This window comes from Nelumbo nucifera, chromosome 6, assembly GCF_055504915.1.
Source record: "Nelumbo nucifera cultivar China Antique chromosome 6, China Antique-T2T, whole genome shotgun sequence".
Lineage (NCBI taxonomy): Eukaryota > Viridiplantae > Streptophyta > Magnoliopsida > Proteales > Nelumbonaceae > Nelumbo > Nelumbo nucifera.
Genome location: NC_142654.1, coordinates 58,077,799 through 58,100,486, shown reverse-complemented (window position 1 = coordinate 58,100,486; position 22,688 = coordinate 58,077,799). Strand labels below are relative to the sequence as shown.

At 39.3% G+C, this 22,688-nt stretch overlaps 2 protein-coding genes across 2 annotated transcripts; one reads left to right on the top strand and one right to left on the bottom strand.

Moving 5' to 3' along the window:
• Window positions 1-2,424: 2,424 nt before the first annotated feature.
• LOC104601955 (methyl jasmonate esterase 1-like) lies at window positions 2,425-3,878 on the top strand. Its single transcript, XM_010265476.3, has 3 exons — window positions 2,425-2,888; window positions 2,975-3,112; window positions 3,222-3,878. Exons 1-3 carry the CDS (start codon window positions 2,511-2,513, stop codon window positions 3,504-3,506), a joined length of 801 nt encoding a protein of 266 aa, XP_010263778.1. The 5' UTR covers window positions 2,425-2,510; the 3' UTR covers window positions 3,507-3,878.
• Window positions 3,879-12,154: 8,276 nt separating this feature from the next.
• LOC104601956 (hydroxyproline-rich glycoprotein family protein) lies at window positions 12,155-19,816 on the bottom strand. Its single transcript, XM_010265477.3, has 6 exons — window positions 19,321-19,816; window positions 18,959-19,073; window positions 15,319-15,789; window positions 13,463-13,985; window positions 12,853-12,893; window positions 12,155-12,651 (listed from the first exon to the last, which is right to left on the bottom strand). Exons 1-6 carry the CDS (start codon window positions 19,596-19,598, stop codon window positions 12,613-12,615), a joined length of 1,467 nt encoding a protein of 488 aa, XP_010263779.1. The 5' UTR covers window positions 19,599-19,816; the 3' UTR covers window positions 12,155-12,612.
• Window positions 19,817-22,688: the final 2,872 nt, after the last annotated feature.

Genomic DNA, 22,688 nt, shown 5'->3' with positions numbered 1-22,688 from the left:
ACGAATAAGACAGTACTCAGTTTGGGAAGAGGACAGATACAAATATATACAATGCACAAAATACAAATATATATTTTGCCAAACTGAGGACAGATACAAATAAGACAGTACTCAGTCTTGCCAAACTGAGCCTAAAAAAGAGATCGAGTGTAATCCACATAATTGCTTATTTTTTAGTCAAAAGAAGCAATTATTGTTTCTACTTATATGTACAAACTCAATAAATTCAAAAGATGAAATCAGTCTTTGCAAGTAGCTTCGGTGGAGATGATCAGACCATTGGATTGGTTTATCTGTGGTAGCAAATTCTATTAAGGCTGTGCTATGTGAGAAAACCAAAAGATGGGTAATACCATGTGATTGTGCTGCTTGCAGACCTCCTAAGAGAGCTCTTGTTTCAGCATCATAGTTGTCGATGGCCCAGCTAGGCTTCCCTTATGCAATATAGAGTTGACGCTGCACATATTGGATGATGAACCCTCATCCTTCATATCTTGTATTAGGATCAAATGAGCCATCGACATCTAAGGTTGGCATTGACTGTGATAGTGAGACGGTGTGGTGTCTTTGCCTATGCTTGATGATGTGTGTTAGGTGGAATTGGGATGCCGTCTGTATGACATGATATGGATCCGGTTGTCTATTTTCGAATATGCTTTCCATATGAAGTAACAGATGATGCTGAATCTGCTGAGGTACAAGAGTGCTTGCTGCTCACCTAGTGTTGGAGTAGGCACACCGTCCCATATTAATTTCCATAAGAAAACCTGGAATCTGTGCGGTATTCTGAGCTTCCAAATTAGCTTCCAATTGAAGCGGGGACCAGAACTAGAGCTTTCAAATGAGGATAAGTGTTGATAGGCTCACTTCACCCAATATGATTGCTGAACACGATGTGATGGAGTAGGCATCATTTCATTAATTGGCCATTTGTGGTTAGGCATAACGAATAATATAGAGAAGCTAGGAGCTACCTTGAGGATGGAAGTGGACCACCCCATATTCATGAGCATGGATCGACCAACTATATTACTGTGAGGGCTGCTGCACCCATGCATCTTTTCTTTACTTTCATTATGTATTTATTTGGTTGATGGGTGTTCTTCATTTACTCTTAGGCCCCATTTGGTTTGCAAGAATAGAGATTTGGAATCGGAATCAGAAAGGGTTATTTCGATTCCAACTGTTTGGTTTGGCAGAATCGGAATTCTATTCCTATTCTTGCTGGAATGGTATTCCTCCATTTAAGGGAATAGTCATTCCCTGCTCTTCCCTTGGGAATGAAACTCCATTCTTGTTGATTTTAATTTTTATTTTCATTCCTATCTGGACCAAATAGACTATGGGAATTGACCATTCTGATTCTAATTCCAAAGGATTTTGATTCCAATTTCAACTGCAAATCAAACAGACTCTTAAAATTCAAAGTACAATGTGAATGTAAAGAATAAGTCTAAAAAACAAAAGAAGGAAAATGAATAAGGACTAATATACACATACACTATATATATATATATATATATATATATATATATATATATATATTATATACCAATTGAAAATGTGAACAAAGTATTTGTAGTTAAGTTAATGGTGGTAAGAATTGGAGTAGAAGCAAGCGATGCACTGAATAGATAATGTAATAATCTAATCCTTGAAGTAAAGCTTGAGCCTAAGATCGATGTTGTCTCGTAGCAAATATATTGGCCAATAGACCTATTCATGGGCCGGGTCAGGCCGGATTTGAGCCAGGATTTGTCTCAGTATTAACAGAATATATCTAGGCTCAACCAGCGGATCTAGGTCTTGATCCCGAGCCCAGCAAGAAAATTGGAAAAAATATTTTTTTTTCTTTTTTATTCAATAAAAACTGTTCTGATTATATTAAAAGACCTCAAAACCTAAAAAAAATAATGAAAAATCTCACTAGTACTTGAAAAAAAGTAAGAATAATAAAAAAATACTATATATATTATATAAAATATATTTTTATTATATAAATACATTATCAAGTCAGACTCGGGTTCGGGCTCAGATTAAGCATTTTTGAGAAAGCTCAGACTTGGTCCAAAAAAAGCTTAAGCCTGATATTTTAGGCCCGAGACCAAACCCGCAGGCCTGATTTTTGTCCAAGCCCAACTTAGATTGGGCCAGCCCATCAACAGATCTACTGGCCAAAGACGACACTCTCACAGCCCTCGTTGTTGTCAACATCGTGAGCTGAAAGTCTATCTCATCAAAGTAAGCGCGTTCTCATTGGTGCCTACGTGCCTTATGCCTACCTCACTCGGGTGAAAGAGGAGACAAAATTGGTGGTCAAAGACGTAGTGTGAAAGAGGACAGAATTGGGTTTTGAAAAATAGAGAAATAAGGGATGGGAGTGAGAAACTTGGATTACTTTTCAATGCCAATTTATATATATGTAGCAGAAGAGAGCTAGAGCTAATGGGGTTTGAGGAAAACTGAAAAAAAAAAGAAGAATAAGAAAATAAAGATAGAGCAGAAACGAAATGAGAGATATGGATGAGAGGGTGATGAAACATTTTGTTCTGGTTCATGGCGCTGGTCAAGGAGCATGGTGTTGGTATAAACTGGCGATGTTGCTAAAATCTGGGGGTCACAGAGTCACAGCTCTAGATCTCGCAGCTAGTGGTGTCGACCCAAAGCAGCTCAATCAGGTCTCATCGGTATTCGAATACGTGCAACCTCTGATGGATTTGATGGCCTCTCTTCCTCCAGATGAAAGGGTGATCCTAGTGGGTCACAGCTTGGGCGGCATTGCCATTTCACTAGCCATGGAGAGCTTCTCCGAGAAGATCGCCGCCGGTGTCTTCGTCACTGCCATCATGCCAGACTATACATCTCCTCCTGCAACTGTCCTAGAAGAGGTAATTATTACACTAGCTTTCAATAAACTTGTGTCGGCGTCACCTCTGTTACCTAATGAGTCCATGTTTTCGTTCCTGAAAATCAGTTATTTAGAAGAACTTCGCCAGAATCTCTATCAGGTATTCAATTGACGTTGGGTCCTACACCGGAGAGCATCCCGGCTTCAATTACATTTGGGCCGGAGTACTTGGCACAGAGGATGTACAACCGCTGCCAACCTGAGGTTGGTATATATATATAGATAGGTCATTTCTGTAAAATACGAATAAAGTTATTAATCGATCGGTTGCTAATATATATTGTAACTGTACGTACGTGTTCATTCACGGCAGGATATTACACTGGCCAAAATGCTGGTAAGGCCGGCGGCACTGTTCGGAGAAGATTTATCCAAGGACACAACACTGTTGTCTGAGGAGAAATTCGGGTCGGTCAGTCGAGCTTTCGTGGTATGCGAGGGAGATAGAGTCCTGGAGGAAAGTTTCCAGCGGTGGATGGTAGAGAATTATCCAACCGAAGAGGTGAAGGTGATTATGGGTGCTGATCATATGGTGATGCTCTCAAAGCCTCATGAGCTCTGCTCATGTTTACAGGAGATTTCTGAGAAATACGTCTGATCTGATGAGGATGATGAATTGATCAGTTGAATGAAGAGTTTTGATTTGGATACCACAATTAATTCTATGTTTAGGAAGATGGAGAAGTCTTTGTACTACCTGTAGTTGTATGCAGAATTATTGGCTTAATTAATTGCAGAAGACAATATATCATGATTTTTCTTTTTTTTTTTAATTTATTTATGGGTCTTCAGGTCTGGTGTAACTGTGAACTGTGATCGATCATTTCCAAGTACTCCAAGACTCCAACCCTGTATACAGACGAACAACTTTATATTCATTTCTGGGTATTTATGGTGCAACCGCCCAGCGGGTGTTGAACTGTTGATTGCATTTGCATAAAATAATTATTGTTGTGATTCTTGCTTTCAATCGCTTTTGCAGTTTAATTTTTAATTTTTAATTTAAGATTTTACACCTTTTTGTTTTCTTGGTTCATTAATTAATTAACATGATCATGACATGAGAATGAAGAGGAAGAAACCGAATAAGAAAGAATTTTTTATGTTATATGATTCATTGACCAGAAGAAAACGACCACTCCGGGTTTAGTGCATTTGGACTCCAAGGGAGTCCAATAACATTTTGACATGGTACTGGGTGCTGCGTTGGAATAAACTTCGAGTATGGATCACCTGACAACAAAACACGTTCGTGGACACCACACATTTCGTGGTGTTAGATGAAATGGCAATTCGAAGTTTTTTTAATTGGTAAAGGCATGGTACAGAAAGTGCGCTTTAACCTCACCATAATAACATCCAACAGTTGAATATTTGAAATAAAGTTCGAGCAAGCCTTGGTTATGGTGACAGCAGAATGGCCGAGTCTGGATTTACTCCTCGTAGAGTGTGCCTCACACTAAACTTATAACACATTAAAGTCATGTATTGAAAATATCTCTCCATGAATAATTTAGTGTGAAAGCACTTTGTGAGGAAATGATCCAGACCGGAAGCATCCAACCTTTGACTATTTGGGGTAAAGCTTCAACAAGCATTTGTTATAGTGACAGAAGACTTAGCAGCTGAATTCGGATTTTCTCCTCACGGAACGCACCTCACACCAATCTCACAGCACTACTTGCAGTCATGCATTGAAAATATTTCCCCATTAATGACAACATGCAAGTGCAAAGAGATAATCCTTGGTGTGAGGCGCACTTTATGAGGAAGTTTTTCTGAAAAAGGACTAGAGTAAAATACCTTCATTAAAAATGATGTTTAAACATTGAAGAGCTAACAATGAAGGTTTGATCTTTCACAGTAACTAACAGCAAGGCCCGACGCCAAAAGAGCTTGATCTGCCCCTATTAACCAAGGGGAAAGCCACTAGACTCATTAAAAAAGGAAACTATTCGCCTCTGGATGCCAAGAGGCGACGACAATCAAATATTAGATCATTTGGTCAAACAAACTCTCCTACAATTTGAAGGAACCATTAGATCATTTGATCAAACAAACTCTCCTATCATGTCAAGGAACCAATCGTTAGATCATTTGGTCAAACAAACTCTCCTACCATTTGAAAGAATCATTAGATCATTTGGTCAAACAAACTCTCCTATCATGTTAAGGAACCAACCATTAAATCATTTGGACAAATAAATTCTCCTACCATTTCAAATAACCATTCAACCTAAAAACTTAAACTTTTTTGATTGAAGAACTCTATGCCAATAGCAAAGAGAGGGGCAGAGAGCTGAACAGTATCCATTCTATGTGGGAAATGGCTTCAACGGCAAGATTGATATCAGATTTCACTCACATCTTCTAGATGCCCAGCTTTTGCAAGCTCCAATTACCTTCATAGGTGGCTAAACTAAAAAATCACTAGTGGAAGGTCCCTCCTTCGTAGGGGCTGGAATGGAACTCCTTCGTAGGGTCTCTGGCCAAAAACTATTGAATCGGTCAACGATCCATTGATTTGAGCGGTCGAACCATCGACCAGTTGACCCGTAAAATGGTTTTTGGCCATTTTTTATTTTTTTAATTGGGAGCCATTCAGGCAACCGGTTCCGTTTTATCCTAATCTCGATCCCTGGCAAAAAATCATTGAATCGGTCAATGACCCATTGACTCGGGCGGTCGAACCATTGACCCATTCAATGGTTTTTGGTCGTTTTTTTATTTTTTTAATTTTTGTTGTCAGAATGGGCCACCATTCGAACCGAACAATCGAACCGTCGACCCAAAAACCGGTGGCCAGGAAGATTCTGTTTTCAGGTCGCATGAGTCACACGCTCGAATGACATAACACGTATGGTACTACTTAATGGACCCCACACACTCAATTTTTTGCCTGTAATTTTTGTTGTCAGAATGGGCCATCCGTTTTTTTTATTTTTTTTATTGGGAAACGTCCAAGCAACCAATTCCGTTTTACGCCAATTCCGGTCCCTAGCCAAAAACCATTGAATCGATCAACAACCCATTGACTTGAGTGGTCAAACTGTCAACCCGTTCAATGGTTTTTGGCCATTTTTTTATTTTTTGTTGTCAAAACGGGTTGTCCGTTCGAATCAGATGGTCGAACCGTTGACCCAAAAACCGATGGCCATAACGGTTCCATTTTCGGGTCATATGAGTCACACGCTCGAATGGCATAACATCATGGTTTTTAAAACCGACCCAAAGACCGAATTGGTTAGGGGTCCGGTTACCGGGTCAAATGGTTGGCCCGTTCTAACAAAAAAATAAGAAAACAGTCAAAATCGTTCGAATAATTCGATATCTAGTTATTAACAATATTTATAATAACTATTATATATATTTATATAAAGATAATTATAATAATAATATTTATGATTATATATAATAACTATTATATATTTATTTAACAATATTTATATAATTAATAGGAAATGGGTTGCTCTCACGTGGGAATCTACTCGCCATTAGACCTGTTCATGGGTCGGGCCGGGCCGGGCTTTTACTCATCATTAATGGAAATACACTAGGCCCGAGCCTGAGCCCAGCCCAACCAATGGGCCTATAACTTGGGCCTGAGCACGGCCCTGATAAAAAGCCCGAGCCCGAAGCCCGACCTAATAAAAAAATTACAATTTTCCCTATTCAAATTAGAATTAAAAATTCAGATGGTTTTTTTTTCCTATTTAAATGAACAATGGGCCTACAAGATGGTTTTTTTCCCTTTCTTTTACGTTTTAAAACATAGTTTTACATTCTTAAATAAAAAAATTTATTCAAATGGACATAATCACATAACCCATTTTAGGTCGGGCCGGGCCACCCGGCCCATGAACAGGTCTACTCACCATTTCTTGCACGGAGAGAGCACCCCAATCCTATATATATATAAGATAGCCTTAAATGTATTGTAGTGGCCCCACCAAGATGCCACTTCATCTAATTCAAGGTGGGGACATGCCAACACATTGAAGGTTTTGATTTAGTTGTTTCAGCGTAGCACTATGACAGTGTTGTAGCAAATGCGGTTTGACCTTCGATATGATGGTTGTAGTCTATTTTGGTTGTATGTTAAGACCTCGTTCATTTGTCGGTATCTCACGATGAGTAAGGGCCTTCGTTTCCTCTTAACTCTTATCTCTTAAGAGGAAGCTTTTAACTTTAAGAAAAAAATGATTGTTCATTTCCTCTTATCTCTTATCTCTTAAAGTGCAATCATACAACTTTTTGTTTTCCAATGATACCCCTAAAAGACAAACAAAAACTCTCATATATGGTGTCAAAATGGATATTTGATCATTTTCAGAATTCAAAACAACATTCTCTACAATTAGAGTTCAGAGGAGAGAAAAGTTTACTAATACCAATATACCTCTTAATGTAATTATTGCACTTTTAGATGTCAGACTTCAGAGCAAACGAACATGCCCTAAGTTGGTTAACGTAATTAACCAATTTCCCTATATTCTTACGGTGCAATAGTGGGTCCTATGGTAAGTAAATTTTTTGAGAGCATGGGTAATCAATGATGATGAGGGGTAATCTAAGCTTTCGAATGACATCACGACATGTGGCATCTCTAGACACCTAGATGACACCTCATCACTAAGTAAGCAGACCACCTCGGCACAACGGCTAACAGCACCTCATATAGGGACAAACTATAATACCTCAATGTAAGGAGTGACCTCCTCTAAGAACCGGCCGAGCTAACTTGGGAACAGGTAGCGACTTACGAGACATGCTCGCCAACTTACTCTTTGAGCCCATTATCAAGATTGAATTCTCCAGGAGTAAAATGCTCGACCGTTAAGCCCACTTATCCGCATCATCCGCCTCAGAGTCAATCAAACGGATCTTAGCCCTCTGCATAGATCACGTAACTGACAAAGGTATTCTCTCTGTGCATAGAGGGAGCGGCTCTCCGGGAATCTCGGACCCGTTACGAGGGACCTGTAGCCACTCACGCTTATATAAAGGAATCACTTTCCTAAAAGAAGGCACACATGATTCAGCTCTCACACACTCTAATCTTCTAGCACTCTAAGTCCTTCTAAAAATCCTAATTCGCTAACTTAAGCATCGGAGTGCCCACCCCGGGTAAACGCAACCCGGGCACTCTAATACTATTTCCTTGCAAATCTATTTAGAGAACTACACAGTTCGCCGATCAAACTAGCTCGGCCCCACTCATCTCGACATCCGAGCCACTTTCTAGTAGGAAAACCTCCAGCTTGGCATCCAAGTCATCAACTAGTAGGGAGTTGTCAAATCGCACACCATAAATTGGTGCCGTTTGTGGAAACACACAACAAAAAGTCGTAGTTTCACCTTGTTCTCTCATTCCTATTGATCTAATGGCTTCTTCAAGCAACCAACCCGCAAACAACAACAACAACAACCAGGTCACTAGGGGGAAGGACCAGATTGTACCACCCCCAGAGGTCCCTTCAATGACCATCGGACAACTCACAGTGCTCTTGACCCTATCAAGCGTCCCAACTGTGCCAAACTCGGCTTTTCTATTGCCTTAGGTGAACGTGCCTCTCCCTTCAGTTGAGCCCCCAGTGGCTCCTGCTGGGATCGTTGTGCGCTAGTTCCATGATTTGGTAAATTATGTTTGGGGGATGAATTTATAGATGAAAATGTGGGAAGATCGATTTGCTACCTTGGTAGGGATACAACAACAACAGCAACCACAGCTGCAGTAGCGAACACAACAACAACAACTGTAGAATTAGAATGTTGGGCTGAACCTAAACCAGGTTCCTAACCAAAACCAGAACCAAGTCCCCAATCAAAACGTGAACCAGACATGATAAAAGAGCTGACCCGAGCTACAACACCTATTGGGAGCAAAACCACCAGCTCGATTGAAGGGTTTCGAAGGAGGCACCATAGATGCTCACATTGCACTTCAAGGAAGAGTCAACTCGCCCCAGCTGCAAAGCGAGGTGGAGAAGAAACACAAGAAGGAGGCCAGCCAGATTGGCACCTCGCTGCCACAACTTGTATCCCGCACCTCGTCATTGGCCGCTGAGATCCTCGTGACCCCACAGCTTAAAGACTTTAAGGCCCCCAATTTGGAATCTTATAATGGAATAATAGACCCCACCGACCATCTCGACAGTTTCCAAGCCCTAATGCAATTGCATGGGGCAAATGATGGCAAGTTCTTCACCACCGCTAGAAGGGAAGCAATACTCGCCACCTCTGAAAAAGACAAAAGAAAGATTAGCCGAGCTAAAAAATCAATTACAAAAATTAGTACAAAGGATGATTCGGTTGACCTACCTAAGTGGCTTAGGGTAACTTGGACGAGCATGGGTTCAGCTATAAACTATTCTACTAGAAACCACTGATGCACAAGATGTTGAACTTCACGACTCAGCTCTTTGTTGAACTCTACTTCAACGACCTTTCTCGCACTACGTCGCCACTGTCCTCCTGAGGAGGAAAGAAATATTTGCCCTTCCAATCCTAAATTTTTTAAGGAAAGCCTTCCAGCAGCTTATAACCGCGACGGAAAGGCAAATAGAAGCAATAGGGCACATTTGGGACCTTTTTTATGCTACACAACCTAGAAAAAACTTCAATGTCTAGAGGGAAATCTAAGTTGTAGCTCAAAGAAATCACCCCCACAAGAGTCTAGACAGCATTAGGATGAAGCTGCCCCAAGGAGACAAAAAAAAAGCACCTCGGGAATGAAAAGGTGTAGTGGAAAATGGAGGCCAGCGATCAGTGCCTCCTCAAAGACACAAACCTCACCTCGGCCATGACTCCATGGGAATTGATCCAAGCCAGGAAGGATGCAATTGTATTCAATAGGGATTTGGAAAGTCAAAATTAAGTTTACTATTTGTTCCCCACTCAGCTCACTAGAGCCGAATGGGGTAACCTCTAGATCCGACTGAGACGTCGAGATCTCGGCATGAGAACCTCTCCATTCTCGCAATGAGGACCTCTCCTCAACACAAGGAAAGTTCAGCGACCTCCCTTCTGAACTACCTGAAGAGCTCGACATATTTACAGAAAAAAAAGGACTCACCAGTTTTGGGAAATAGAAACCGGCAGCAAGCAAACTTCAACTGGCAATCTAACAACAATTTCTTGGTAGGACTCTCCTCCAACTGATCACCCACTCCCTCGGTGAAAACCTCAAAACAATGCGAGTGGGACCCTAGTGGGGACCCCCCAATTTATAGCCTACTCATGAGGAAAATCGACGGCTAAGACGCCCTATTAGTGAATCAACTATCAAAAAGACTGTACTGCGCGCCTAACTTGTATGCCCACTTAAATTTTAAAAATTCAAACCTCATCGCAGCATCACCCATCTTTGAGCCAAGTTGGATGAGTGAACCGAGTGATTTGCGGACCAGTCGAACAAATTACCAGACTAAGAATTTGGTCCTCTAAATTGTGAGCTACTCCCTTCGCCGAGTTAACGTCGACTCAGGAGTGGGGGTAGTTGATGAGGGGTAATTTGGTCATCTAAATGACATCACGACATGTGGCATCCCTAAACACATAGATGACACCTAAACACTAAGTAAGTAGACCACCTCAATAGAACGGCTAGCAGCACCATGTCTAGGGCAGACCTATAGTACCTCGGCTTGGCTGACCTAAGGTACCTCGGTGTAAGGAGCGGCCTCCTCTGAGGACTGGCCAAGCTGACTTGGGAACAAGTATCGACCTACGAGATGTGCTCGCCAACTTACTCTTTGAGCTCATTATCAAGACCGAATTCTCCAAGAGTAACAATGCTAGACCGTTAAGCCCACCTACCCGCATCATCCGACTCAAAGTCAATCAAACGGATCTTAGCCCTCTACATAGATCACGACTGTAGCTCTTTTGTTTTATTTTTTTCCTTCTGGTAATATGTTTCTCTCAAAGACTCAAAACACTATTGTTGGATGTCTGCTTCCTACTAGAAGATGAGAGAGCCCCCCACAAAACTGCCCCCACCACCGTCCCACAGCACACCCCCGCCGTGTATTGGGAACATTTCCCGATTATAACATCATCATTCCAGGTATTATCATCGGGAGATATTCTCAATACATGGCGGGAATGTACTGTGGGATGTTGTGGGAGCAATCTTATGAGGGGCTGATTTGAACTCAGAAGGATGAAGATGAAAATAAAATAAACATCTTCATTTTCCACTGTAGCACCTTCTTATATCATCTTTTTCACCCGATGATGAACAATGACTCGGATATGATTGACTAAAACATTATCAAGAGGTACTAAAGATGAAGTTATTTCATTTTACTATAGGAGAAATGATGGGGTTCAGGCATTCAGCCCGGTAAGGGTGTCAATGAAACGGTTTTGGATGACAGATTAGATGAACCAATAAAACATTGAATTGGACCGGTCCAAAATATTTATTGCTGGACATGATCCATCCATAATAAATTTATATTGGATTGGATCGGATTGAATCAATATCTAATTCATTGATAGAAAATAAAAATACAAGTGTCAATGGACCAGGTTTAGGTCAGAACCAATTTAAATAGATTGGACAGTACAGACATTGAATTAGACCTGTCTAAAATGGCCTAAAGTATTCATCAGTTTACATTAGACCCATCAAAACTACCTGTCCAAAATGGTCAAAAGTATTCTTCAGATTGCATTAGACCCAGGGTCCATCTGTAAGACTCATTAGACCGGATCAAATCTGGCCTATTGATACCCCTACAGCCAGGGTGGGTCACCCGTAACCCCACCCGTGATCTGATGTGTAAATAGTAAGTGCAGTAGTTTTTGAAATCTATTAGATTGAGTCCACGGTGATTAATGCGATGGCTAGAAATCAACACCATTTAATTAGCAGTAGCCATATGTATATACGTCTATAGCTTAGAAAAAATATATAACAAAATGCAGGATGCTTTATTTCCTGTTGGATTTTTTTAACCGAGTAAGTAGTACACATGTTTGATTTGAGAAAGGAAGAGTTGCGAGCATCATTTTCTATTTGGGAAAACAAAAATACAAACAACTGCAACAGCTGGAAGCCTGGAATGACCAGGTTATATACTATTCTAAATCTCAACTGTGCATGAATTGGGAGAAGGGGTGGAAACTGGAAAGTGTGATGCATGCGATCAGTGATCAACTGCAAGGTTTTATGCATGTACAAAACAAGGCTCATACAAGATCACTTCTTGTCAGGCATGCTGTTCAAGTATCAGTCAGTAGAACAGAAAACTCAGCAATGAATTGTTTTGCAACACCTGGTACAACAAACTTTGGGGAAGAAACTTGTCAAAAACAAATTAGCTTTGATGGAAAAGAGAAACCTTATTTTACATGTTTGATGTTGAGGCATAATGCAAAATTCATTACAAGTTCTAATACCCCAGGTAATCTACTCAAACTCATACTCTACAGTTGTGCATCAACATAGTCTTGCCGGCACCTATAGTTGCAAAATCAGTTATCAAACTGGAGGAACTACTCTGTTACTTCACTGTGCACATGCCGCAGCACAAACAGAAATGAAACCCAAATTGACGAAGAGTCATGTAAGGATTTTGGAAATCATCTGTCCTTTAAGTAGAAGTGCAATTCAATAGATCTCTTGGGGAGCATCAAATTATCAAATAAATCAGTTTCTTCAGTTGCATCCAATTTTCAAGGTTCAATGAATGTAACTAGCGGCGAGCAGTGCGAGATTTTGGTTTAGCAGATTTCTGCAAAGAAAGAAACAGACAAGGGTGATTATTCAACAGATGCATTTACCACATTCATTACAACCAATTCTTTTGTGGTAGGAAAAAGTAGTCTCTTTGCCACTCCAAAACCATGTTGCAAGGACAGATTCTCTATAATTGCAACTTTTCTGGGAGGAACAAAGGGATGTTAAGAAATCAAGCCAAAGCAAATTTACTCACAGATGCAGTTCCAAAACTTGCCCCTGACGCTGTTGCAGGACCTGGAAACAAGTAAACAATATATAATATCTCATTGTATAAAAAGAAATAAAATATTAGGACTGAGGAACACATCTTGCCAACAATCACAAAGGTTTGGTGAATAGAGAAGAAAAATCGATAATGTGACAGATTTAATAACTAAAAAAGAAAAAGAATTTTCTAAAGAAGTATCACTTAATGTGTCAATACATATAGGGTACTAACTAGCTAAAATCTTAATAAGATGAAAAATATTATGCTGAAGCCATAATTTAAAGATCACACTGACAGCAACCATAATCACCAAATGTACAACAACTTCAATTACCAATAGAACATACTTCTCTAATGGCATAAGCCTGGACCATTAAGAATCTTTTAGAATAAACTTTGAGCTCTAAATCACACATGTAATATCATTGAACAATATAGATATTTTCTGCTGCAATGATATGTGCATAATTAAATCATTTTAAATTGGAGATGGGGAGTCATAATATTATCCCTCTTTAGTTTCTGAATCACACCAGTACTGTAAGAACCTGGTCCCATGGGAAAGTAAAAAATGCAATAGGTATAAAGAGCATGCCTGAAGCAAAAGATGGTGTTGAAAAGAGTGAACTTCCAGCTGGATTGGTTGAAGCAAAGGATGGTGCACCAGTACCAAACAAAGGAGCTGGGGTGGACCCAAATAAAGATGATGCAGATGCAAATTGCGGTGAAGCAGCCGACGATCCAAACAGGGAGGATACTGGAGCAGACACTAATGGAGTGGAGAACAGCAAAGATGACGAAGCAGAAGATGGTGCAGAATATGGCGTACTAAAAAGTGAGAATCCACTCCCAGATGAAGCTGAGGTTCCTGCAGAAGGTTGTGGGGCGCTTGATGGCCCACCTGTTGCTGAACTTGCAAATAAACCAGCAACTTGAGTAGACGGTTGTGAAATTGAAGGCAAGTGTAATGTTGGATGAACCCTCTTGGCAGCAGCTTCTTGTTTGGCAGTTTCCCGCCTATCAGCCTCAAGAAATGGATCATTTCCATCCCCTCGGCGCCGCTGGTCAGCAAGATAAGCTGTTTTCATTGACTCAATGAACTGATGAAGGCTCTCCACCTGCAGAATACAAGACAAAACAACAATGGCCAATTTAAAATAAGCACTATCATCAATACTATTATAAAGCCGATACTTGCCTTGGTTTTGGTGCAGGTCATATAAGTTAGATTTGATATACAATATCAACTTAAATATTTACCATTTACTTGCACACGTGCCCTTACGCTAGTAGAAATATAATGTCAAATTCAATACACAAATATAAAATTTTTTATCAATAAATAAGCAAAAAATAATGGAACAGATCAGAGGCAAATCAAACACCAGGAAGAAACTAATAGAAAGATGCTATGGATCAAAATAGGAGAGAAGTCTCCTTTCCCAGTTATGCCATGCAAAGTACATTCATGCAGTAGTTTTCTTACATCTTAATAGATAGATCAGTTGATTCTGAGCATATGTAAGTACTGAGGTAGAAACTGTCCAGATACCACATATTCTGGTATAGTACTTTAGGATCCACCTTCCAACCCACAAACACAGCATAGCACACACACACACTTAAACAAATACAGGAGGAGAAAACTAAAAGAAAAAACTGAGCTTCTAGGTTGTATAGATAGCACAATTAGATTTAATAAGTCATTAGTTATATGTAGGGTAAAACTCATAAGGTATATTGATTCATAATTCTAGAGGATGAAAGTCAATCATCTTAGAGTTCAGTCATCAGCAGAATCATCAAAGCAGCAACCAGCAAGTAATAGTGCAACTTGGCGTAGCTGTTCCAACCAGCCACAGGTTTTATTGTAGATCTCAATAGTTCACACTACCCCAATAAACTGTTTATAATCTGCCCTTACTGCTTCTTTTAGGCCCAAAGAATTTACTCAATCCAATGCAGGGGTAACAATCAAGAAGAAGCCCTAATTAGTTAGAGCCCGTTTGGCGCGTTTTTTTGGGAAGATCTTCTGGTAGCTCTGACAGTCAAAAGACGCATTGAGCTTTTGCATGAAGATCTGAGCAGCCCGAAGCACTTTTGGCAGACGCACGTCTTTCCCTGTGTTTCCGTGCGAGAATAAAACGCGAAAGACGCGAAAAGCTTCATTTGGAGCTTCCCGAAATCAGCCCAAAATGGGCTTTTCGCGTCTTTTCGGCACTCCGGCTTTTGGCGGCTAGATCTTCCGCAAGCCAAACGGAAATAGACCGAAAATCGGTCTGCCTGGCTTGTAAACAGCCGAAAGACCGCACAAAAAAATGCACCAAACAGGCCCTTAGTTATTTAAAACAGACACACACGTTACTGAATGGGTCCATTTCAATATCAATGTGAAAAGACAGAATAATCCACATATGGACCAAGTACAAAATACAAAAGCACTTCTGTTACCTTGGCAGCCACATGAACAAAAAAATCATGCACATTGGACATGACTTTTGGTAGAGACTGCACTAATGATGAGTCCATTCCATTAGGGTTCCCATCAGAGTCTGAGAGTAGCTGCTCTAACTCTTCAATCCATTGGCAGCACTCACCAAGATACTTCTCAAATCTGGCCACTGTATGCTGCATAAACTGAGATGGTCTCTTTGGAATCCCACTGTAGAAATCAAATACTGGTACTACAGAGGTAGACATTGGCTGACTAGTTGCATTTGGAGCCATAGTTGCTCCTGGAGCCTGTGATGGGGCAGTAGCATTTGAAGTAGCTCCCACATTTGGATGAAGGAACCTTGGACGGAGCATCATGAATGAACGAACTGCAACTTCTGTGTTTCTCATCATGGTCTTCACAACAGTCATTAGCTCTTGCAGCAAAGCCTTCTCTCTTTCCATGGCAATACTAATTCCACCAAGCTCCTGACATATGATTGATAGTTCAATCCCTTAGAATACATCAACAATGTAGCATATACAAGATGGACCAATAATGATAGCAGAGGCAGACTGATAAGAAAAAAAAAATGATAGCAGTGGTCATTTATGACATTCAAAAAAAAAAAAACCACATGCACACATGTGGAGTTTATTAGGGGGAAGGTGGAGGAGAGTTTCTGAGAATCTTAGTTTAAAGAAATCTTATTGCTTTGAGTGTAGTCTCTAATTTTACTATTACTCTATATTTACCAACAAGAGAAACAAAATTGTTGCTTAGCTAGGTTACATTGTGGAGGATGTCTTGATATTTTATGTAAACCAGTTCACCAGCAACATTTGGATTAGATATAAATAGATATTCAGGACCTGTGTATTATCAAAACATGGCAGCATGAGCATCTCAATAAAATATGCCCATAGGTCATAACAAATTACAAAGTCATCATGAAGCCTCAGGATAACATAATTCAAGAAACAGCATACTACAAAAGGAAAGTGGTACAAGAAGGATAGCAGATATGGGAGCAAAAGCACCTAATATAAGTCATATATTACTGCGGTCTGCAAATGTAAACAAGATTGATGTGTGGTTCTAATGAACAAAACATGTACTACGTCTATGAACATGGTATCCAACAATAGCACATCAATTGTACAACTTTTTCCTTGAAAATGTGTTCAAATAAGATTTAAAAAGGTTGAAATATAACGTATCATAAACAAGAAATAAAAGCTTTCAGACAATCCATACCTTGGGTGATCCCTGTATATGTCAATAAGGTCAACAGATTACATTTTAAAATGCATAATCAATTTCTGGAACTACTCTTCAAAAGTCTAGATTTTTACTGTAAAATACATATCTATGCATTGAATCCTTCAATAGACATCTATTTTAGGTGAAATTCTTAATACAAACAAGAATAAAAGGTTTGACATCAAAAAATCAAGATCAAAGTTACATAGATCTAGATGCCCTGGATTGGGACTCTTGTAAACATGAGGGTGAGGTTATCAAAGAATTTACGAGGATATCAACAAGAAAGTGAAAGTTATGATCATTCCAAGGACTTTCTTCTATGGTGACATAGCCAAAATGGGTGTTTCTGTTCAAAATTTTGTTTATTTCAATTAACAGTTATCAGTTTCAGTAACATTTTCTAAAACATTGGTATTTGTGATAAATCCAAAACTACAATGATCTCCAACATTTGACAAACTCATCTATGGATCCAGAAGAATAAGACGATCAACCTTTCAAGCCAAAACCCTAGCTTCTCTTAGGTAGGGATGCAACTTGGGATCCCTGTTTCTTTTTTAATGAAGGGGGGGGGGGGGGGGTGTTACATGTGAATTCTCCAAATCAGGTACCCAACTTGCTACTCTTAACACATGTGACAACCTCATGGACCTCTAGTTGTTTCCTCCCAACCAAAAGAAGTGCTTTAATCCCCATCTATTATTAGTTCCATTAAACTAAGGATTCAGTACATTTATACACTTATAATAGGGTCAATACTTAATACCTTAACCAATATCTAGTATCCTCCACAATGTGACCTGAAAAAATTGTGCCAATGTTGTTCCTAAATGTTCCTTTGCCCTGGACACGCTATGATTCCCAAGTGACATCTATGAAGGTTCAACCTCATAGCTATGGAAATAGAAACTCAGCTTTCAAACTTGTTCCTAGGATCCTTCCATTCTTCTTTCCTGTAGCCACCACATTATTATCCTAAACTGTATCTAGAGATCAGCTTACCCAGTCTCCTCAAAAGGAGGCAAGAAACTAGGTTAATATGAGGTTCTACATAGAATTAGAATAGGGGAAAACCCAAGTTATTCCAAACAACTGAAGAGTTAACTCCATATGTTAAGAGGCCAATATACAATACAGGAGGAGGTGATTAACAAATTCACCTGGTTCCTTGTGCATCATGCATATATGCAAGCATAATTTTCAAATAAGCATACCAAAGCAATCTACTAAGGGGCCATTTCTTGGTGCAATGATCAAAATCTTAGTCTAACAAATATAAGAACACAGGTTGAAGTCCAAGAGCAACCACTTTGTGCAAGAAAATGCCAAAACTTATATCCTCCATCCAATCTCCCCTCCAACATTGCCAAAAAATTATGCTTGCATCCAATCTCCCCTCCACCATTATGTGAGATGACATCAAACAAAATTCATAATCTTCAGAGGGGCTATAGATCCAAAAATCTGTGTTGGAAATGGATAGTAGCGGTGAACAGGATTTTGAAAATAAAGACTTGGAAAACACGTGCTTTGACTCCAACAACCAAAACACATGATTTTGAAAATAGAATCCTTGAGGGCCTCAATCTCAGTTTTTGACCTCTCTTGGATAGTGATATTGATGCATGAACTTTCTAAGGGGGGTCAAGCATCCATGCCAAACACATTCAGATTATGACCATGATTTTCTTTTGTTCCTTCACATGCTTCAGTTATGAAAATGCATAGTTTGGAAAAAATAAGGAAAAAAGATATGCAAGATTACAAGTCCTTTAGGATACCTCATCCTTCTAGATACAATCTTATAGACACTAACATCAGAACATCAGATTACTTAGCTTGAAAACCTTTAATGTTCATAGCTCCATCTTGAAATTAAAATTACAAGTATTGCATTTATATTTTATTCCCTCTATTGTAAGGCTCTTTGAACATTTTTATGATACCATTCCACAAGTTCCAAAAAAACCCATGAAATAATAGAAAGGACTAGAAGTAGTCATTTCTCATTTAATTTGATAAATATATGCAAGAAATTGGATATCCTAGCTAGCTGTGGGGGAAGGAGTTCCTTATTCCAGAGACTAAGCCTGTCACTCTAATTTTCCCACTTTTCTTCGATTTGATTACCAGCTCTTGTCGTTTTAACCTCTTACCTGCATTCCTTATAGAACGTATGGTTACATTCGCCCCTTCCCTCCCTCCCTCCCCCTTTTCTCTCACATAACATATTTTATGTGCATATGAGTTTGAATAAAATTTCTGTGCTTGATATGAAAGAACCAATGTAAGATACTAACACTTCAGGTAAGAAAATAGATAACTGTTATGAGAGCAAATTAAAGTGAACCAAGAAGAAACCAAAACAATTTTAATTTATTAAAAATGAACCTGTACAATATGACTAGCTTCAAGCTCAAACCCATCACTTGATACCGAAGAATCATAAAGACGACTACATTGATCTAGCCTCTCGCTTTCATCCCTATACCCTAGTATCCGCTCCCTGCACACAAAGAAATCCATTAAGGATCCAGAAGGGTAGCATAAACCTTATTGATCAAAAAAAAGGTAGCATAAACCAATCCCAGGAAAAAAAAAAAAGAGCTCCAACAGTACCATGACGCCCATTTCATGGAAAAAACCTCTTAACCCTAGTTTATGGGCATCATATAATTACACAGTTGTCTTTCTCTTTCTTAGAATAAGGAAGAACTATGAACTCTTATAAAACAAAATCAGGGATGACATACTCGATCTGGAGAAGTACTTTTTGGGAATCGGGATGAAGATCGGCCCACTTCGTGTTGTAACTGGCCGGAGTTTTATCGTTGGTAAAGAGATAAAACTGTTGCTGCTGCTGTTGTTGTTGTTGCTGCTGTTGAAAAAGTTGTTGCTGCTGTTGTTGCTGCTGTTGAAGGAATGAATTGGTCTGTTGGAGCTGCTGTTGCTGTTGGGGCTGGGGCTGGGGCTGGAAGAGCTGTGTGGTTTGCTGTTGCTGAATTTGGGGAGAGAAGAACTGGAATGCCATTTCTGTTACCCTTATTTTTAGTGGTTATTCTCTTCTTCACGCTCTTCAGACATTTCGAAATCTGCACTAGATTTGGGAGAAATCCCTACAACTTTAGAGGTTAAAATCACCAGAGAAATTTTTGTTTCAGCTCTAAAACCCTAGAGTAGGGACGGACAGACGAACACAGGGAGGGAAATTCCGCTGTCAAACTCATACTTCCATCGTTTATTATTTTCAAGTTTTGGGTCTTGGATCCGGGTTATTAATAAGGGCCTTTTGAGCAGGGCCCACTGACATGCAGGCTTGGGCCGAATACAGTATTTCGGGCCTTCGCCTCATGCGAGTGTTATGCTGCTTTGGCCCCATAGCCCATAGGGCGGTGTGCTTACGCTAGATCCAGCTAATGGGGTTAGTGATGATAAATTTGCAAACGAGGATCCATTTGGTATTCAAAACTAGTGGTGTCAATGGATCGGGTTTAGTATATTGAATTGGACGAGTTCAGAATTAATGGTGCAAAGTATTTATTGGATTGGATTGGACTTGGTCCATCCGTAATGGCTTTTATTGGATTCGGTCCGATTGAACCAAAATCCAGTCCATTGATACAAGATAGGAATACAGTTATACACGTGTCAATGGACCAGGTTTGGATTAGAACTAATCCAAATTAAAACCAATTCGAATATATTTGATAGTCCAGACATTGAATTGGACAGGTCCGAGATGGTTTCAGAGTATTTATCCGGTTGAATTGGACATGATTAGACCTGGCAATCGGGTTGGGTGGGTCGGGTTCGGGTTGGGTTGTCAAATGCTAGACGCTAACCCTAAATGTCCGGGTTATGGTTGACCCATGGGTCAATTCGGGTCATCCAAATTATATGAAAAATGTCAAAATTAAAAGAATTAACCTTAAATTTCCAAATATAAAATAAAAAGCTTGAGCATTTAACAATTTAAAGAGTAAACAATAAAAAGTAAGGATAGAAAAAATTAAAGAGTAAACAATAAAAAGTAAAGACTAAATAGAAAAAATTAAAGAGTGGAAACTTCTAACAATGCATAAATAATCACAATTAGACTTGACAATCGGGTCAGCAGGTTGACCCATGACCCAACCCAGTTTTTTGGGGGGGGTCGGGTCGGGTCGGGTCATTTTCACATTCAAGTAGCTAAATATGAGACCCTAACCCTATCTTTTCAGGTTGGGTTCGCGAATTGGGTCAACATTTTGCTAGGCATAGACCTGATCCATCTATAATGGATTCATATTAGACCAGATCAAATTGGACCAATTCCAATCCAATTGACACCCCCATAAATGATGACAAGAGCTTCCTAAAACGGATGATTGCCCAGTGAATTGTTCTAACTCTTGGGCATGATGAGTAGCAGATAAATCTATAGCCTTGTTTGGCGTGTCTTTTTGCACGAGCTATCGGCTTTTTAGAAGTCTGACAACCTGTATTTTGGTATTTTCCCATTTGGTTGGGAAAAGATTTAGTCGCCGAAAGCCGTAACCCTGAACAGATGCAGGAATCCCGTTTCATGTTATTTTTGGGAAGCTCCAAATGGAGACTTTCGTCTTTTTTTTTTCAACTTGTCTTCGCACGAAAAGACATGCCTTAACCAAACAGTCTTCAAGTTGCTTAGATCTTAATGCAAAAGCTCACATCATCTTTTGGCCGTCAAGTCTACCGGAAGATCTTCTAAAGAAGACTTACCAAACGACACCTAAATAAGAGCATGTTCGTTTCCTCTTAACTCTTATATCTTAAGAAGAATCTTTTAACTTTAAGAGAAAAATTGTTGTGCATTTCCTCTTTATCTCGTATCTCTTAAAGTGCAATCATACAACTTTTGTTTTCTAATGATACCCTCAAAAAAAGGCAAACAAATATTCTCATGTTGGGGTCAAAATGGATATTTGATAATTTTAAGAATTCAGAATTTATATCAACATTCTTTGCATTCAGAGTTCAGAGGAAAGAAAAATTCACCAATACCAATATACTTTTTAATGTAATTATTGCACTTTCAGATGTCAGACTTTAGAGCAAACGAACAGGCCCCAAATCACTTAGCAAAGTGATGTAGAAATACATCCATGTGCTAATACCACTTAAAAAATGCAATAAATAAATTTTAAATAATGTAACCTAACATTTGCCATCTTGGAATGAACCTATTCAATGTGACATATGCTAGTTTAATAAATATACCATCGGTCTAACAGACATCACAAAGAGTTCATAACAATGTTGAAGTCAACTACATGCAATGAAAAATGGTCTATTAGTTTAACACCACCAACTTGAATCGTATTAGAAGTTTAAATATCAATAATGTCACCATAAGCCAAACCTATAGAATAAAGCAAATTATGTTGCAATCACAACATGCAACAAGAGCATAATATTCATTGTTATGTTGTGCTTGAACATTGGAAGAAGTTGGCAAGTTAAGGTGAAGTCGTGATGGCATTTAGCGTACATCAAGGTATTGGCCTGCCTAAATGAAGGAACCCTTATGATTCCCTTTCATTGGGCAACGTAAAATCCAATGCCTATAGTTTGCTTTAGTTTTTGCCATGTGCAATGTGTAGGTAGGATAGTGTTTTCATTGGCAAACAGTCAAGTCTTCGAAAGTCTAGAGAAGGCAACAGAGAAGATAGAGGTTATGGGGAAGAAAAGAGAAGAAAGGAGATGAGGGAGTTTCTTCCTTGTGAGAAACCCTAGATAAAAGTTGTATTCTCCTTCTGGGGAAGAATTGTTCTTCCCCTTTTATAAGGAGAAAGATAAGGTTATCAAAGAAGTTATTTCCTGTTAAAAAATGGGATCTTTTTTGTTACGAAAATAGATATTTCTTTTTGTTTGACTATTAAGTAATCATTATTAGGGAATCATATCCCTTTCAGATTCTCTCCGTGTGTGGCCCTATTATACTGACGTGGCGTGGGTAACATCATCATTTGGCGGACGTACTTTCATTAAACCCTTATACATAATTTAAAGATGCATATATAACTAGCATTTATTTCCGATCTATTGTACGGTTAGAGGCATTTGGCCTTAGGCGGCCCTTAAAAACTGCCTCTGTATCATG

What these genes read in the sequence shown, in the direction of transcription:
- LOC104601955 (XM_010265476.3), top strand. Translation starts at nt 2,511, where the DNA reads ATGAGAGATATGGATGAGAGGGTGATGAAACATTTTGTTCTGGTTCAT. An exon ending in CTGCAACTGTCCTAGAAGAG is followed by an intron (nt 2,889 to 2,974) that starts GTAATTATTACA and finishes CCTGAAAATCAG; the next exon opens with TTATTTAGAAGAACTTCGCC. An exon ending in ACAACCGCTGCCAACCTGAG is followed by an intron (nt 3,113 to 3,221) that starts GTTGGTATATAT and finishes CATTCACGGCAG; the next exon opens with GATATTACACTGGCCAAAAT.
- LOC104601956 (XM_010265477.3), bottom strand. Translation starts at nt 19,598, where the DNA reads ATGGCATTCCAGTTCTTCTCTCCCCAAATTCAGCAACAGCAAACCACA. An exon ending in AAGCTAGTCATATTGTACAG is followed by an intron (nt 15,790 to 18,958) that starts GTTCATTTTTAA and finishes ATCATATGTCAG; the next exon opens with GAGCTTGGTGGAATTAGTAT. An exon ending in CAAGTTTTGGAACTGCATCT is followed by an intron (nt 12,652 to 12,852) that starts GTGAGTAAATTT and finishes CTTTCTTTGCAG; the next exon opens with AAATCTGCTAAACCAAAATC.